The sequence below is a fragment of the Nicotiana tomentosiformis genome, chromosome 10 (assembly GCF_000390325.3).
Source record: "Nicotiana tomentosiformis chromosome 10, ASM39032v3, whole genome shotgun sequence".
NCBI classification, from domain to species: domain Eukaryota; kingdom Viridiplantae; phylum Streptophyta; class Magnoliopsida; order Solanales; family Solanaceae; genus Nicotiana; species Nicotiana tomentosiformis.
In genome coordinates, this window is record NC_090821.1 from 61,845,716 (window position 1) to 61,865,642 (window position 19,927).

General features: G+C 35.9%; 1 protein-coding gene and 1 pseudogene across 4 annotated transcripts; one reads left to right on the forward strand and one right to left on the reverse strand.

The window, feature by feature from the left end:
• The first annotated feature begins 3,061 nt into the window (after nt 1-3,061).
• LOC104103872 (probable mitochondrial-processing peptidase subunit beta, mitochondrial) lies at nt 3,062-18,993 on the forward strand. Of its 4 annotated transcripts, none has more exons than XM_070187679.1 (10): nt 3,062-3,804; nt 6,073-6,237; nt 6,627-6,764; nt 6,853-7,004; nt 7,274-7,382; nt 11,348-11,446; nt 11,594-11,659; nt 13,970-14,077; nt 18,045-18,129; nt 18,383-18,993. In XM_070187679.1, the coding sequence occupies exons 1-9, from the start codon at nt 3,133-3,135 to the stop codon at nt 18,108-18,110; spliced, it is 1,575 nt and encodes a 524-aa protein (XP_070043780.1). In that variant the 5' UTR covers nt 3,062-3,132; the 3' UTR covers nt 18,111-18,129; nt 18,383-18,993. The 4 variants fall into 4 exon arrangements, with proteins under 4 accessions (XP_070043780.1, XP_070043781.1, XP_070043779.1 ...); XM_070187680.1 differs by having other exon boundaries at nt 18,411-18,993; XM_070187678.1 differs by having other exon boundaries at nt 18,045-18,993.
• LOC104103873 (beta-glucosidase 40-like) lies at nt 16,690-17,806 on the reverse strand (annotated as a pseudogene).
• Nucleotides 18,994-19,927: the final 934 nt, after the last annotated feature.

A 19,927-nucleotide genomic window follows, 5' to 3' on the forward strand; every position in this document is an offset into this window, starting at 1 on the left:
AAAACAAAGATGCAAATCGGGAGTTCGAGAAATTATGAAACACAAAGGTAAATAATGTGGCGTATAAGTAAAGTTTTGGCGGCTAAATTCATGGCCATGATTACCTCGATAATCGGCAAAGCTATGCTGAATCATGGGATGACGCGTGTTCGGGACATTAAATGCGGAGTGACGTGCGTCTAATCAGCTGTCAGGGACCTTCAGAGGGAGTTATAGTAATTTCTGCCAAAAAGGTGTTTCTACCAACTTTCCGGTAACACAAAGTTATGTCACCGAAAAGCAGGGGTACTATCTGTATAGGGTAAAATATGATATGACACGTGGTCATCTAAAGGGAGGACACGTGGAACCCAAGACATGGATGACCGAAGACCGAAGGCAGCCATTCTTTGTCACCTGAAAGGATAACGTTCATAAATGTATGTTAAATGCTCTGCGTTCGGTAGCATTTGATAGGGGAATATTCTAAACCATTAAGAGTGACGGTCCGTTACAGAGAAATCGGCATTTATGTTCACCGTTACGTCTTCATCAATGACTCTCATAATTGACATTAAAGGAGGGCACGATCCTAGGACATCCTTCCCTAGACATAACTATAAATAGTGAGCTCAGTTATCATTGTAAAGGATACAGATTTTCTGGCAAAACTTACACTATATTTTATACGAAACTTAATACAATCTTACTTTCTTGCTTATTGATCTCATCATTGCTGTGCCCGAAAACCTTATTCCCGGAACCGTCATCTCTGTTGTTTCATCTATATTTCAAGGCTAAGTATTGTATATTTCTTCAATTATTGCATTATTTTAGGATCAAATTAGTTCACTTGTCTAGAAACCACGTATAAATTCATCTGTATCGTTTTACGGGTAAACAAATTTATGTGGTGGTGTTTGACTAGACATGTAATTTAAAAAAGAAAGAAATACTTTTGATATTTGTGGATGTCAAAGAAATTTTATATAGCTATAAATCAACCCATTTAGTATTATGACAAGTTTAAAGTTAAATTATTTTTAAATAAGAAATAGAAAATGTGATATTTTTTAGAAAGAGTAAAAAGAAAATATGACACAAATATTGGGACAGAATAAGTATTATTGAAAGAAGAATTTGAAAATATCAAAAGAAACCCATGGCTAAAAGGTTGGAAATAAAATAGAATACTTATCCTTTTCTTTGTACTAGAGTAACGAATACGAGATAAATGTCTTTTACGTATTTATTTACTACTTAATTAGTCACGTATATTCATGTCAATTTATACAAACTTTTAAAACAATATAATTTAAAAAATATGTGTGATAAGATGCATGAAATTTTAAAAGAAAAAAAAAATACAAGAATAAAGATGATTAGCTAAATTTCGTTAGATAGATACGATGTATACATATAAGCACAAACCAGCATATACTTATGTAGCACTTTGACTCTTTGATCATCCATCAGTATATCATACGTCAAAAATATTTACATAAAGCAGTTTACGGGAGATACAAATACAAAGTTTTGAAAATAATTTTATTTCATATATTTAAGACGTCAATATAAAATACCATAGGGACGTGAAATACCTAATCTATTTTTTAAGAGTACTATAGAAAAAGGAATTTATTTCTCGTGGAGTCTAATTTCATGTAGAAATATACATTTATCATTTATATCTTTCATGCTAATTTCTTCTCATTTATATGATTTATTGTAGATAAATCATTTATTGTACTACACATTATTATTTATTAAATACTCTCTCCGTCTCATATTATGTGTCGTTTATTGTACTACACATTTATCATTTATTGTACTACACATTATTATTTATTAAATACTCCCCCGTCTCATATTATGTATCATATTTCTCTTTTACACGCCCCTTAAAAAATATTAATTAGGAAATAGATTGGACTATTCTACCCTTATTTATGTCATAAGATATAATTTCTCTTCATTGAATATTTATTGTATTTGTGTGTTATCTCCATCTTCAAGAACAATTATTACTAAGGATAAAAAAAGAAAAAAAATAATCAATTTTGTCTTGAATTTTTAAAATGACAAATAATTTGAGACAATTATTTTTAGTAACCATAAGTGTTAATATGAGACAGAGGGAGTAGTAAATTTACTTTTCCACAAAAATAGTATATAAAAGTAGCATTCAAAGAAAGGATAAATTGGTCTTTCAGCTTTTGTGGAGGTATTTTAGTAATTTATTTTTGGTTTTGGGTTTCACGCTTATAGTATAAGATGATATGATGATCGTGATTAAATAAATACTCGTATTTATGCTCACTCTAATTTGAACTCTGAAGATTAAAAGTGTTTACTCTAAAATAAACACGAGCGCGCGAGTTGGGAGTTTGAGCAAAGAAGAGACCATACATTTGGCGAAGTCAAAAGAATTGCCGATTCAATTGGCTAAACGTTATAAACTGGTAATTATTTCTTAAGTGGATTAGTTCTGAAATAGTTGACCATCTTAATCAGAACCATTATCCTTAAAGTTACTTTGGTTGGTTCCATTTTAATAATTGACCAAAATATTCCCAGACTTTGTTACATAGTAGTAATATAAAGAGTTGTACATCCCAATAATATTATACAATTCATAACTACGTCATCCCTTTTTTAAGGTCAACACTTACTTTTTTTTTACTGAGCCGATAATCTATCCGAAATAGTCTTTCTGCCTTCTTAGAAGTAGGGATAAGGTACACGTCCACTCTACCCTCCCACACCCCACTTGTGAAATTATACTGGGTTATTATTGTTGTTATTAAAAGGCTTCAATCAAAGATACTTAATTAATACTAATTTATAAAAAATTAGTATATTGTATATCAACTTATAATTAAGTTAAATCTCAATAGTAAAAATAAATAAGTTTCAAAACTAGTATAGCTAAATAAAAATCTCAATTTTTTAAGAGGCCCCTGGTGCCATAAGTCAAAAAGAATTGGGCTTATTTTGCAATTCCATTAATTTCCTCTACGAGAATTAGTAAAAGGTTAAAATCGTCTTTACATAATCACCACCCATCCTAAAAAGGCAGTATCCTCATTTCTCCTCCACTGTCACTTGTAAAACTTTTCTCAGTCACAATTGGCTCTCTTTCAATCCTACACCATGGCCACGCGCCACCTTCTCAACCTCACGCGCCGCTCTCGAATCAATCGTTTTTCCCTTCCACCACCATGTCTAACACTCTCTTCCCGATCCACCACCTCCGTAACCACCTCACCACCCTCCTCCCCACCTTCCCCACCTCCCCCAGACTTCATGATCTACGATCGCTTAGCTGAACAAGTCAAATCAAAGATCAAACGCCTCGAAGAACCTAACCCTAAGTTCCTCCAGTACAATTCCCCGCATCCTACCGCAGCGGATCACACCTCAATTCTCTCATCACCGGAGACTAAAATCACCACTCTCCCTAACGGCCTACGTGTCGCTACTGAATCGAACCTGTCATCCTCAACGGCTACTGTCGGAGTTTGGATCGACGCCGGATCTCGATTCGAAACGGAGGAGAATAACGGCGTCGCGCATTTCCTTGAGCATATGATTTTTAAGGGAACGGAGAAACGGCCAATTAGGGCATTGGAAGAGGAAATTGAGAATATGGGAGGGCATTTGAATGCGTATACTTCTAGGGAACAGACGACGTATTTCGCTAAGGTTTTGGGATCTGATGTGCCAAAGGCGATTGATATACTTGGGGATATTTTACAGAATTCGCTTTTGGAGGAAGATAAGATTGTTCGGGAGCGTAGTGTGATTCTTCGGGAAATGGAAGAGGTATGAGGAAAACAATTGATCTTTCTCTGATTCACAATGTGTACTGGATTAGTCTTACTTTGTTATGATTTGTTATTGTTCTCCTCCTGCCCCGAAAAAGTGATGGGACAAATCTCGAAGTATCTTTTTTTGGTCCCAATTCGGATATCTGACCACATTTTCTGAAATAAAATTTACTTGATTAGAAACTAGTAGTACAAGCAAAAGATAATGGAAGAAAAAGATCTATATAGGAGATATCTGTTAGTAGAGAATATGTTTTAGTCATGTTAGCAGTTTTACTTTACGTCCTATGCTTTTTTAGGAATTGTCTAGCCTTTTTATTTGATATATTATTGGCATGAGATGAGTTTAAATGGAGTAATATGGTCAATGAAGATTCCTATAGCCAATACCTCAACTTGTTTGGGACTGATGCATTGTTGTTGTAGAAACTAGTACTTCAAAACAATCTTTTATAATCAATAAGTAATATCTTGGAAGTGTGTGAAAAAATTGCAGTTAAAGAAAAAGACAAGCTGATTCCCTGAATATTAATAATGTATGTGACGGAGGGAGTATCAGTTATTCTTAAGATTTATAAAAAGAAAATATTCTTATGTTGACGAAAGTATGATTGAAATGATTGTTAGAGCAAAAGAATTTGGGAATGCAATTATCATATAAATACACTAATGCCATGGTTCTCGAGAGGTTTAAATGATTCTTTGTGATGGAAGAAGAAAATTGCCACTTGCAGGAGCTCTTTTAATTTCTAATCCAATTGAAGTTAATGATTTAGAGTACTTATTGTTTAGTTGGGAAGTTGGTTACTTAAGTTGGATAGATAACCAGAAACTAGCGCCCTGCTCTACCGATGTGATTCAGAATATAGTGAGTCTACTTTGTGCCTTGTAGGTTCTATCTTTTTAGCTTTCAGAGCAGTAGTTTAAGGATAACATTTAAAATGATTTTGATATCTGCAGAGCCTCAGAGAAAACTGTTACATTTATCTAAAAATCCTTGAGAAGTATCTTGAGACCATTTACAATAAGATGAAAACGTGTCATGACGGTTTTGCTTGCCTATTTGGGCAAGATACAATAAATTTGGTGAATGTGATCCTGTAGAGCTAGATTAAGCAGCTCATCCATATCGCGTGCAGTGTCCTCTGCATTTGCTGGTGCATAGTTCTAATTTTTGGCATGAAGTATTTAATAGTTGTTCCTTTATGTTATTCTTGACTGGTCGAAGTGGTGGTATTTCATGTTAATATTTAGCCTGTGCAGAAACAGGCTATATTTGACATGAAAATTACATGTATTTTGTCATTTTTCTTTAAACCTGCTTTCATTTCTCTGCTGTCTGAAAAGTTAAGAATTGGGGGACTTAGTGATTGAAACTGGCACATGATTGGGATTGCAAAAGTTTTCTGGTGCGACAGAAAGTATCCTCTTTTGGATGAAGTGGTTGTGCAAAAAATGTTTGAGCCATTTTATCATATCAAATTATCAATGCACTGTAATTGATTGTCCAAGATGTTAACACATATTGAGATATCTGATTTTGTTCACTGGAGAATGGCGGGATAGGCTAGGCGAGATTTAAAAGCTGTAGAGAACAACCATCTTGTAAGAGGAATTTGCAATTTTACCATTGATTAAAAGAATATACAAATGGATAGAAAATTGACACTAATAAATTCTTAGCTGATGAAATGGTTAATTGATTAAAAAGAGAGGCAAATTTTGGCAGGGTATATGTGTTAATCATTCAAAGTGCCAATAACTTGGTCAATATTTTTTCTTTTTTGGACTTGATATTTTCTGTAGCTTCATTCCTGTAGCCAGTGTTTTAGTGTTCCTGGCTGTTCGCTCAGAGGCTATCTTTGCTTGCAAATCATTCTGGCTCCTAAATCTATATGAGGGCAATGGTCAGTAATTGCAATTATTTCAAAATGCTGGTATGCCTAGTTAGTCCCTAGTCAGACAAGACAATAACCTCTTTAGCTTCTTCAATGATGGATGACTTTGGTTGTCCATGTAATGTGTCGTCGTTTGCTTACAATTCAATTCTGTTCAAGAGGTGTAATTGTTCATGTTGAGTCAGGTAGATTTCCTTATGTTACACTGGTAATTCATCTTTCTAGTTTATTAGAGGAGTTCATATGTGTACTCTGCAAGTAATTGTAGTATGTGACAATATCTGCTTCCGCTTTCTCTCTTAGGTGCAAATTTTTTCTTTAATCGCAATATTTACCAGTCTTTATGTTGGACAATCTTCTTGTAGGTGGAAAAACAACCCGAGGAAGTCATCTTTGACCAGTTACATACTACTGCATTCCAGTACACTCCATTGGGTAGAACTATTCTTGGACCTGCCCAGAACATTGAGAAAATGACAAGAGCTCATATTCAAGATTACATTTCAACCCACTATGGTGCTCATAGAATGGTACTGAACCTGTCATAGCTGATGTAGTATCTGTTGGTGACTTCCTTGCTAATTTGCTCTGGCTTCTTCTATTGAAAAAAAAAAACTACTGGGTTAGTTTCATCAGGGGTCGTGTCAAAATAATCTCCATTTTCCTAAAATGTGCACCTTCTCTATAGGATCAAAGATTGAAGTGATACCATTTTTGCTCTTCCTTTTATCAAAATGAATGGCAGTTAATCTTTTTCCAGTGTGGTGTTATCTTACCTTGCATTCCAAGCACTAATCATAGATATCTCAAATGCAGAAAAAATCATGTGTACGTGAAAAGGGGGGAGTTAAAGTTTTGTTAGTTATGTTCTCAAGCAACTTGTGCCAGACTAAATGTGATATTTAAGTCTTTGCTGTAGGTAATTTCTGCTGCTGGAGCTGTGAAGCATGAAGATGTCGTTGAGCTAGTGAAGAAACATTTTACAAAACTATCATCTAATCCTATTACCACTTCCCAATTGGTGGCAGATGAGCCAGCAATATTTACAGGCTCAGAGGTGTGGATTCACTACTTAGTTATTACCTGTTTCATTTTATGTACTTTACTTTTACTTCTTTACTGATTTTGTCCTCCTACATAAATAGATACGTATCATTGACGATGATCTGCCTCTTGCTCAATTCGCTGTTGCATTTAGTGGAGCATCATGGACAGACCCTGATTCCATAGCTTTGATGGTCATGCAACAAATGCTGGGATCATGGAACAAAACTTCAGGAGGCGGGAAGCACATGGGGTTGGTCCTTCTCATTTGCTTAAGCAACAATCAAATTACTTTTATATGCTTCAAGCAAAAAATTTGAGTACTAGCCAGCAGCCAATGTGGCCCGTACAGAAAAGACAATAGTATTTGTTGTTTCTTAATGCTTCGTCTATTAGTTCCATTTCATTTCTGGGCATTGTTTGGAGGTTTTGATTAAATTGTTCCTTTTTCACAAAACTAGAAAGTTATTGAATTTGCCTTGTTAATTTCTCTTATTTCGTTGGTATATGATCTTTGAACAGTTCAGAGCTTGTCCAAAGGGTGGCCATTAATGAAATAGCTGAGAGTGTGATGGCATTTAACACCAACTATAAAGACACAGGGCTGTTTGGTGTCTATGCTGAAGCCAAGGTGAGTGACTTCAGATTTATGGTTCCTACATGCTTGGAAAAACTAATGCTTCCTTTTCTCTCACATGTATATAGAGATGTTGAGGAGGTCCTGCTTATCTTGAATTACTCTAGTAATAGCCTATTTTTTTTTTTCTCTTGGAAGTTTGCTTTTACTCAAACTATTTGTTTCACTTGAATGGTTAGGTAAAACTGCCAACTGTGTATATTAACTTTGTCAGCTGGTCTTCTCCTTTTGGTGCAATTTTTATTGGTCAGTGGAAGGGAATGTGTGCATTTAGACTGGGCAATCTAAGTCCATTATGTTGGATTAGTATGAGCAATTACTCCCAAAAGAAATTGGCTTCTTCCCTGTCTTTCTTTTGCTATGGACTCGTTGGTCCTTCTTCTGTTTTTGCAACACCTATAAAGTATTCTTTTGTGCTGAACAGATTTCAGTGTCACTATTTTCCGAATCTTTAAGGATGATAATCAAGGAATCGGGCAAATCTTTAAATAAGAAACTATAAGAGATGGATATTTGCCAAAGAAAAGGCTAAATTGTTGGAGGGCATCACTCATTGCTCTTTCTTTTTCCGTCACTGACTTTTCTTGTGGACGGTCATTGTATACTTGGATTACTAATTTAAGTAACAGTGATGAATTGATTTGGAGAAACTATGGGTGGCCATGCTGCTCATTGTGTACAGAAACACACAGGAATGTTGGTGAAATACTTAAGGTTAGGATTACTCATTCATTGGAGAAGGAGATTGGTTCCTTAAAGGAGCATTAGAGGTTATCCTAGTTGAAATGGGCTGGAAAATTAAGTAAACTTGTGATGTTCTGGAGGATTTGTGGTGGGCGAGGCTGGTTTTGATCCTTTAAAAATCTTGTAACAATGTGGCTTTGGGAAGCTTTTGGTTATGTCCACAGTCTAGTCACTTAAGCTTCTATGATCTACCCTTGCAGAGGATCTCTTTCAGGTTCTGATCCAGAATATGCTTGTTTTGAGGATAATAAAACTGAGAAATCAAACACAAGTAATGACTTTAGTGTATCCTTCCCTGATTCAGCTGTCCGTTCTGAAGACCATTATGGATTAATGTTTTTGTCATATAAATAGATAGTATTTTGCTGAAGCACACAGTTCCTCTGACTTGGCTGAACTAAGCAACATATGCAAATGAAAGATGTTAGATTCATCCTTAGATTTTTTGCCAAGTTTCAGCGAGGGGCTTTTGGAGGAAAAATAAAAGAAAAGAAGGAAAAAGAAAATTAATATTTTTCCAAGATATATTTATTATAGACGGTTATATTGGGATTTAATCAAGAAAAGTTCTCCCTCCAATATCACCAAAATAGCTCAATCAGCTCATAGTTGTAATTTTGAAATCCAGAGGTCATTTAGTTGTGCAAATTGATTATTGTAACCAATAAAGAGAACTACATAGAAAATTTTAGGTTATTGTTTCTTTCTTAACTTCTCATGTCTTTGTGTTGCCTGTCAGTGTTGTCAAAGGCGCGCTTAAAGTGCGCTTAAGCCCTGAAGCGAGACTCAAAACATGTTGAACGCTTCGTCTCGCTTTGTGGGCGCTTCAGTGTCAAATCAAGGCTCTAAGGCATATTTTTCCTTGCCAACGAGTGTGACCCTGAAAAAGCGACACTAAACAATTGATATTTCACTTTATCGTATTTTTTTTTCAATTTCTTTGTCCATATATTTGTTATTTATGCTTATAATTATTGGTCTTGGACTACATATACATATTTTTACTTTTTCTCCAGTTGTGCCTTTTTTCATTAAAGCCCACACTTTAATGAAACATATGCAAATGAAAGATGTTAGATTCATCCTTAGATTTTTTGCCAAGTTTCAGCGAGGGGCTTTTGGAGGAAAAATAAAAGAAAAGAAGGAAAAGAAAATTAATATTTTTCCAAGATATATTTATTATAGACGGTTATATTGGGATTTAATCAAGAAAAGTTCTCCCTCCAATATCACCAAAATAGCTCAATCAGCTCATAGTTGTAATTTTGAAATCCAGTGGTCATTTAGTTGTGCAAATTGATTATTGTAATCAATAAAGAGAACTACATAGAAAATTTTAGGTTATTGTTTCTTTCTTAACTTCTCATGTCTTTGTGTTGCCTGTCAGTGTTGTCAAAGGCACGCTTAAAGTGCGCTTAAGCCCTGAAGCGAGGCTCAAAACATGTTGAGCGCTTCGTCTCGCTTTGTGGGCGCTTCAGTGTCACATCAAGGCTCTAAGGCATACTTTTCCTTGCCAACGAGTGATCCTAAAAAAGCGACACTAAACAATTGATATTTCACTTTATCGGAATTTTTTTTCAATTTCTTTGTCCATATATTTGTTATTTATGCTTATAATTATTGGTCTTGGACTACATATACATATTTTTACTTTTTCTCCAGTTGTGCCTTTTTTCATTAAAGCCCACGCTTTATTTGCGCCTTGCGCTTAAAGCCCCAATGGACCTTAAAGCTTTTTTGCGCTTTTCGCCTTTGATAACACTGTTGCCAGTCCTCCGCTTTGCTCCTAACTAAATACAAAAAACTGAGGATGAACAGAAATGAAAAGTTAATAGAATCTACATTACAATTTACATGGATCCTTTAGTTACCCTCAAAATACTGTTTTTTGCGGCGATCTGACACGATGTCCATGCCTCTCCGATCCGACACACTGGTGTAGAGTGCTACGCGTGATGTGTAGGTTAGTTGTATGTCACGGATTCGAACCTTTAAGCGGAGAAGGGTAGAAGGGCGGGACCATTATTCACTGTGTCTAGAACCGTGCGCTAGTGACCCCCCGGGATTTCTCGGTTATCAAAAAAAGAGAGACACTATCTCGGGCACGTCAGTACGGAAGAGTTGCGTCTCAGTGTAGGCTTTTTATTTCGCATAATCTTCTGAGAGAGTTGATGGTCCGTCCTCCGTCAATGAGAGAGACTTCTCCTTCGTTGAGATAGATGCAGCAAGCCAGCTCAGAGGCAACTCTATCACTAGGGTTATGTTTAATGAAAAAAAAAACAAGATTTGCTTAACTTTGAGATGAACTGGAGAACAGATTGCAATACATTAATGGAGGTGGATTGCCCAATAATAAATTATGAATCAGGATATCTAAGACAATTAAGTTTAAAAGAAATTTGTGCTAGCGTGATACACACGACGAGAAATAGAGTTGCGCTCACTTGCATCATGCTTAGTGTTCAACACCTATGAATTGTTTTAATGATATAGAAACATATTGCACAACCCCAGAATTATCTGATACCTTTACTTGTAGCGGTGCTGCTATCTGCATCCTTGAATTCTTAAATTTATGGGAAAGTGTATCTGACCTATATATGCAACAACAGCAACAAACCCAGTGAAACATATTTAATACCCACACCTGAGTCTGTATAACATAGTATAGAATACATCTATTGCTTCTCAATTTTGTTTAGAGAGAAATTTCCACTACCTCTGTTTATCCAAATCTCAACTATTGCTGTATCATTAACTTTGTATCCGATGAGATTTGCTGTTTTGTGGTCAGTCATTGAACTTTTGTTATCACAGTTCATTAGTTCTCTTGTGAATTGGGAACTGGGTAAGGCCATTCCTGAAATTTACAGTAGCGATTTGAAACACCTTATCAAAACAAAAAAAAAACAGTAGCGATTTGAAATGTAAAAGTTAGTGATTTAAAATCATATTTCATTTTACAATTTAGAGGCAGTTTTTTCTCAATTCTGCTCAATTAAGAAAATGTGATTCTAATAATTGTTGTATTAGTAAGATTGCTATTTGAAGCATTTCAAATTCTTCATAACTTGAGAAATTGTTATCCCTTTGATTATTGTTTCTTAAAGTATGTCAATTTAGGGAAGGGTAGCGAATTGAAAAACTTGTTCCCCTTCCACTAAGTGACCTATGCATAGGCCCGAAACTTTACTCATCCATGTTTTCTGTTACAGCCGGATTGCTTGAGTGACTTAGCTTATGTCATCATGCAAGGGATATGCAAGTTATGTTACAGAGTGTCAGAAGCTGATGTCGTTCGCGCACGTAATCAGGTATTCGTTTACTCAGCTATTCTTTTGGACCTATTTTAAAGGAGAGCTTATTGCCTCTATTTAATTTGAAGGGACCCTTCCCTGTTGACTGGCATGTCCTTTTAGCAATATCAAGAACTTATATTTTATGTACTTAATCTTCTGCAGCTCAAATCTTCTTTGATGCTCCACATTGATGGATCGGGCCCTACTGCTGAAGACATTGGACGGCAGGTAAAATCACGTAGAAAGTATTTGTAACTAGAAACAAGTACAGGAGAGAGCGTTTGGCTCCCTAGATCTGAGGCATTTTTTAGTCTCCTTGTTCTTTACTTCATCAAATAAAGCTACTATCATCATAAAAAATAGAATAAGGCTCTGGTATAGAATGAAATAGAAGGGAGCAGCAGCCCCTCCAAAGCCAACCAAGAAGAAAAGGGATAAGAGTTCAAGAAGAATATGGGAAGAAAATCTTCTCTCTTGGTCTCCTGATTTAAAAAAAGACGGGGCGAGAAGGGAGTGGGAAGAAAATGGGAAGGAAGACTCCATCAGTCACAAATTAGTTGGAATTTTCTTCCGAGGCTTAGGCTGTAAGTCAAAGCTATATTTGGTCCCATGAAAGGGAGGGGAAAGGTGAAGGGGAGAGACCTTTTGATTACTTTCTTTTGCAAATTGTGGGTCATTTGGTTCTGGTTATTAGATGGAAGGAAAGTAACAGAGATATGCTTCATCTGAAAACCCTTTTCTTTCACTTCTCATCCAATCCTTCATCTTGTAACAACTTCATGCTGAGCTTAAATTAGAGATTAGTATCTTGGCTTCAAAAAGGCCAAATACATACACAGCCCCTTAAAGTTGTCATGTTTTTTCATTTGGACACTCCAACTAAAGGTGTTTCCTATTAGACACTTTTAAGTGTCTCCAAACTGTTCCTATTGAACCCTTTACTAACAATCAACCAAAAAAAGTGTGTAGTCTACTCGCTGATGATATGGCAAAGTAACAAAATAACTGAAGATAAGTGTCATATGGGCCGAAATAATTATTAAAAAAAAGAGTTTTAAGCCAAAAAGATAAAATTTAATTTCACAAAAATACCTCCCCCACCTACCATCCCGCCGGATTCCGTCGTCTAACATCTATTTCTGTTCCACCGTCTCTTCGCCAACAATATTCTCCCCTTCGTCTCTTTCAAAAAGCACAAAGAAAATATTTTCTCTCCATTCATAAAATCCTTTGGTCAACTCCGTTTTACAGTACTTTTCAATCACTAATAGCAAACTTCACGCTATAGCACCATCAATACCGTACTACTTTCATTTCCTGGATATCCAAAATTTCTTTTCTTGGTGTTATGGTGCAGAGGGTATTAAACCCATGTAAGTATATGGTTAGTTTCATTTAGATTGGAAAAGTTAGTTTTTTTCTCTCTTTCTTATGCAATACAACGATGCGAGAGCAATTCTTGCTCTTGTTTCAGGAAATTTAGGATGGAGCAGTTCGTCCTCTACTGTTCTTTGCATATAAACAAAAGAAGAAAAAAACTTCCATTGATTTTGTCTTTGAAAGAAGTTCAAACTAAAAATTATTTCATGTTTAAAATGAGGTTCATTTGCAGAGTCAGGGTTTGTCACCTAGCTGCCTGGTGGTGGAATGGTGGTATATCGAGGTGTTCATTGTTCCTGACACAATGATGAGAGGAGAAAAAAAAAGAAAAATGGGAAAAGATTACCTTTTCAGTATTCACGCGCCTAACAGCAACTGAAAGTCACTCATTATGCCACCTCTGCATGAGGTGTTCAATAGGCACAGTTTGGACACACTTAAAGTGTCTACTAGGAAACACCTCTAGTTGGAGTGTCTAAATGAAAAAAATGTGACAACTTTAAAGGGATGTATATGTATTTGGCCTTTCAAAAAACTAGGTAACAAGACTCGACTCTTCTAACATCAATAGACATTTTGTTTCACGACTCTGCTGACAAGGCTCTGGGATCACTTACACATTGTGGCAGAAACGTAGCGTTAACTGTCATTTGTTTAATATTACTGTATCTGAGATGAGGCGGAGGAATCATCGGAAAAAAATGGGAACTAAAAAACTTGTGATATTACTGTCACTTGACAAGAGTGAGTTGCTCTAGTGGCAAGCACCCTCCACTTCCAACCAAGAGGTTGTGAGTTCGAGTCACCCCAAGAGCAAGGTGGGGAGTTCTTGGAGGGATGGAGCCGAGGGTCTATAGGAAACAGCCTCTCTACTCCACGGTAGTAGGGGTAAGGTCTGTGTACACACTACCCTCCTCAGACCCCACTAGTGGGATTATACTGGGTTGTTGTTGTTGTTGTTGTTGTTCCTCTAAATGAATGGAACCTAGATGGCTAGATGGTAGAAGCTCTGCCGTAGTTAATTCAATTACCCTCTTCAGTATCTGTGTGCTAGATGCTTTGTGGTCAAAAGGATGACCTTTAATGCATTCTTGTCAACTGATGCCACACTTTGAGATTACTAAATTTACTTACAGTTGAAGTTTTTCTCCCTTGCAGTTAATCACGTATGGCCGCAGAATTCCATATGCTGAGTTATTTTCCAGAATTGACAGGGTCGATGCTGACACTGTCAAGCGAGTTGCAAATCGCTTTATTTTCGACAGGGTAAGTCCTTGAGATCTCCAGTACATCTAGTTTCAGTCAATAACTATTTAAATTTTTAACCCATTTTAAAGTGAAACTGAACTATTTGTCGTGGTACATTTAAGGAAAGTTAGATTTATCTAAAGCTCCTTTTCTTCAGTAATCCTGAAATAAAATTAGTGATACACTTGCATCAACTCCCCGTGGTGTAGGTTTGCAGTATGTGATTGTTTATTTATTTATTTTATTATACATTAGGGGAGAATTAACTGTAGGATTGAGCCTTCTTTTCTATGCTTTTCCCTCTGTAGGACATTGCAATATCAGCAAGGGGACCAATTCAGGATTTGCCTGATTATAACTGGTTCAGACGCAGGACATACTGGTTGCGCTACTAGATTGCTTATTCTTTCCTCATGGCTTAAAGTCATTTTGTTTCCAAGTTGGAAGCCTGTCATTGGGCATTATACCACACATGGTCTACAAAAACACTTAGTTAATAAAATAAGTGTCAAATTTTGTTGATCACATTCCTTTTTTTTTTTTTGTACATGGTATTACTGACGAGTAGAAAACACTACTTGCGGAAGCCTTTGGCTGTCAGTTCAGTCAGCATAAATTGGATCTTTTTTTTCTTATGCAATGTCTCCCTGTATTAGAATCCTTTGGGTAAAAGTATGCCGTTGGTGGTACTGGTTTGGTTGCTAATCGTTTTCTTGTGGCAGAATGCTTCGTTTAACCCTCTTAAATTATGGGGTTTATTCACTAAGTTACAGGGATTAGGTGGGTCATCTCAGTATAAAATTTGTTGTTAAATTTGTCCAGTGTTTGGTTGTGGGTATTAGTTAAAACATAGATAATTTATACCAAAATAATGAGATTCTCAATCTCATATAGAAGGTGAGATTATCTATTCTGGTTATAATTCCAGGATTATAATTATGGGATAATCTTATTCTGAACCAAACGACGCTAAGTGCGTTTATATGAATCTTTTACGGTTTTGATAGACATTTGTAGTTGGGTACAATATGAAGAGTCTTTTTAGTTTGACCTCACTCCAAGCCCCTGAAGGTGGAAGCTCCCCACTCGCAATTTCGACTAGAAAAAGCTCAACTTTAACTTCTACATCAATAATAGCTGAAGTCATTGAATTTTGAATCCGAGAAGATACCCCGTTTCAATTTTTTTTTTTCTGTTTCTGATTTTTCAAGCTTCGCTGCCTCAATGCTGCTTGTGTCTCGTTACTAGTTCAACTCAATTTCAACCCAAAATTAAAAAATCTACTCTAAAATCTCCACCAAATTATCTTGGAATATAGCCACATCCTCCAATTAACATTTCGAACATACTCGGTCAGTATCAGATCAAAATAACCACAAACTCAACAAACCCAATTTATAAGTTTCAAGCTTCGAGGTCCTCCAATGGCAGATTAATATTTTGCAGAAGTCAGAAGTCTTGTAATTCAAGCCATAGAATAAAACAGAACAAAAAAAGGATTTGCATTTTCAATTTGCCCCTCATGCTGGGTAAAAGTGTAAAGCAAATTAAAAGGGAAAAGTCAAGTGAATTTACGGGTAATAAGTTTAGATTGCCTAGGTAGGAGTTGTAATTAATTTCCAAATGGGCAAATCCGGGTAAATATTTTGGGAGTGATAGGCATTTAGTGTTATTTCCTCAATATTATAAGGCCAAGCTTGAAATAATACGTTAAAAGATAAAACTATGAAAAAGTTTAAGAATATTTATAAACTACACAACCATAAATATTTTTATGTTTTAAATATATTTAAAACTTCTATACATATAATGTCGGGTTGGTTTGGTTTCGGTTTGACTTTTTTTAGTTAAAACCAAACCAAATATGGTCGGATTTTTTTTTTCTAACACCAAACCAAATCAAACCAGACCATAGTCGGATTTTTTTTCTCGGTATGACTCGGATTATCGGGTTAGTGCGGTTTGTCGGTTTCATTTGTACATCCCTACTGCTAGTATATGTCATTGTAATCCTTGAATTAGTAGATAACTTACCTGATTGACGCTAACAAACTTGTGAGATAGTCATTGTGATATTTGTTTCTTTTCTTATCTTTTAGTGCATCTTTTCTAGAGATATATGGACTATTTGGATCATCCATTCTTGTAAAAGTACAAGAGAAAGTGTAGCTAATTTTCACTGATCCAAATACTTTACATGTTACATATCTTATAGATAATTTACCATTTTCTGTGATTATAATCGTGGGATTCCCGTACTTTACACGAATGTAGTTCATTAAGCTTCTGATGCCATGAGGTACTATGAATAACCATATTGAATTTGCCTGCAAGTCAAAAAGAACAATAACATCAGTAAGTAAATATTGTTCAATGAGCATAGTGTTAAAACCATATTAACAGCCTCTCTGTCCTCCCAGGATAGGGGTAAGGTCTGTGTACACCCTATCCTCCCCAGACCTCACCTGTGGGAATTCACTGGTTTTGTTGTTGTTGTCGATGTTAAAACCATATTAAGTGTATTCCATTCTGCAATATTACTTACCCGGTCTGGTATTGGCTTCCCCAAGCGCAATGCTACAAAAGATAGCGGCAAGTACTGGTTAAGCAATAAAGAGCGATCAACATTACTATTGTATCGAATGAGAGAAGAGGATTGAAAACATGTGAATAACGGTAGCACCAGAATCTGAAGTTGTGTCATTGAACAAAAATCCAACCAAGTTAGTGATGTTGCTTCTTGCATACCATGTAGTATAGTGATTTATGCCTATAAATCGAACGAACCCTTGAGCAGAGATGACTCTTCTTGAGAGAATTTTGGCAACCTGCTTTCAACTCTGATAATCATTGTGCTTGGATAGTTACCAAAGACTAATGGCTCAATAAACCTGGATTAGACAAAACTTTCACACCATCAATTCTTGGTAATCTCTAAGCTCGAATGTGTTGGGAGGTGTGAACAAAGTCCCACGTGGAAAGTAGAAAGGAAAAATAAGCTACTTATAAAGAGTTGGATACTCTTAATGGTGTGAGACCTTTAGGAAAAATCATGCGGGCTTGACCTAAAGCAGACAATATCACACTATGTTAAGAGTATCTTTGGTTGGACCGTTTTAGTCCAACAGATTGTAACATGAGTAGATTCGATTTTACATCTGCAACAATTGAGCTTAAGTATGTGTCAAAAGTACTTACCAGCCTAGCTGAAAATCCAGTGCTCGTTGTGTTGCTTCGATGTCTTCTTTGGTGTTAGTTGCTGATTCATACCAATACGAATCTAACGATATCCCAATTGACCCTAGTTGATTTTGCTGTCAATATATATCACATGTCATTTTGTATAAAACCATGGTAGAAATAAAGAATGGTACTCTGTAACAAGTTAGTGAAAGTCATGTACTTATTAGGATCAGTACCTTATACTTTTGCCTATAAATGTTCACTGCAGTAGCATGAGCCAAGAGAGCATTGTGTGCAGCAATGTAAGGCTCAGTACCAGAATTCCCTTCACTACAAAAGGCACGAAGTAGGATAGAGCAACGCGCCGGTGGCTGGCTGCCTAGATCATACAGTGGCGAAGCCAAAAATTTCCTCAAGGATGTTCAAACTTGAAAGAAGTGAAAAAATTTCGGGCAAAGGGTGTTCAATATATGTTATGTACTTCTAAAATCTGATATTTTACCTATATACACAGTATAATTTTCCGACAACCTTACCAAAGTGTAGCTTCGCCCTCGAGATCATAGCCTTGTTGCACAAAATTATTGGATTCGTTGAGCGTGATCCAATGTTTCACTCTGTCGCCAAATGCCAGAAAACACGTCTCTGCATATATAACGAAGTCTTGTGTGCAATGAGTTAAGGGATCTAAGTTGATTTTATATTTTACAACATTTTTGTTTTAGCAAAGATAGAGAAGTAATGTAAATTAAGCTATTTACATGATCTCTGGACTGAGCCATCCGTTGTATTTATCTTCCAGAGCTTGAGGAAGGTCCCAGTGGTAGAGTGTTATATATGGTTCAACTCCTGCAAAATGAGACTATAAAATACAACAAATAATACAGGTACTCCACATTACTTTAATGATCCCTTTGTTCCATTTATTCGGACACTTGTTTTCTTTATTTGTTCCAAAAAGAATGACACTTCTTTATATTTGGAAACTTTTTAATTTTAAACTTTCCAAATAACACTTAATGACTTGCTTTTATACCCGTAGAAATATCATGACATATCTAAGACCACAGTTACAAATGTACTTGATAAGTTATGTGCCTTTTTGTTTTGATAATTTAACAAACTTCATATGAGAACCAGATAGGGAACATGATACAAAGCCTCTCAGTGCTCAGAACAAGTCAAATATCTGGCACAAGTTCCAATAAAATCAGTTAAAGGAACGACAGAGGGATCAGTTAGAGGGAACATATAGAGATCAGTTTCTATGGTGACAGTACAAGTCAAATCTAACAGCTGTTAAAGCTGCTGTACTGTACACGCAACAATACAACAACGCTGTTGAAGCATGCAGTGTACTGGTCGCTCCCTTGCATCATCTTGATGACCTCACTCTTATTTATCAACATGAGGCAAGGAATTCAACACACACTTGCAAAACCTAAAATTGATTTTCTCTCTCAAGTGTGCAACCACCTTCATTCTATCCAAGGCATTGAAGAACAAAGCAACAATATAACAAAGGATCAGGTCCCAACATTGATTATGTCGTATGTCCTTTAGTATTGTTGTGTCTTTGTATTGAGTTATAAATTGTAATTCCTACTCAGCTTGTTTAGAAGCATTTCGTAGGACATCTTTTAAACCATATTCTGTGTCGTTGTTTTGACTAGAGTTAGTCAAATGATTAGCTTTGTAATAGAATTATTACAAAGAGACTTACAATATAGTTATTGTGAGTAGGTAAGAGATTAAGAGTTTAATTCCTAGATTAAGGCTTGCAATATAGTTATTGAAAGTAGGTGAGTGATTAAGAGTTTAATTCCTAAGTTACAATATGCTGTAATCTAAAGTTGCTCGGTTAGTGAAGTTGCTCGGTTAGTGAAGTTGAAATCCTACGAGTGTAGGCCGTGATTTTTAATCCCGTGAGTTGGAAGTTTTTCACGTAAAATATTGTTGTGTAATTTACTTACCACTGCGTGTGTGTGTATGTTCTGTAGGAACTGATAGAAAATCATGTTCTCTATATAGTTTGGTGGACTTTTAGTTTACATCAATTGGTACGAGAGTATGTTCTTTCTATAAAGCTAACACCTGGAAAGGATATATATGGATGCTCCACCAAATTTTGAAGAAGGTCAATCAACCCATAGAGCACCAAGATTTTAGAAAATGATTCATAGAAATGGAGGCATTCCCAAGAAGGGCAGCTCTAGTAGAAACACTAAAGGATACGATTGCTATCACGTGCGGAAAGCCATGACATTTCATTAAAGATTGTCCTCTCCACAAGCAGGTCCATTACAAATACAATGCAGACAAGATGGTTAAAAGGAACCCTGTCCTAAACAGAAAGTTCAAGAGAAGAGATGTCACTGATAATGTTGTGAAGCAAGCTCTGGCTGCTTGGAGAGATTCCTCTAGTGAATCTGAGGGCGATGATGAACATGGAGACATCTCCATGATGGCCGTTGAAAGAAAAGTTATAGAATATGATTCCATATTTGCACTGATGGCAAAATCTTAAGAGGATGATGACAATGAGGTAAACTTTCTGAACGTTCAAAGAAATTTGAAGTCTTATTCTAAATATAAGTTGGTATGTTTAGCCAATGTTTTAATTGATCCTTACCACAACCTCATTAATGATAAAAATATTTAACTGAGAAAATCAGAGAGTTAGAA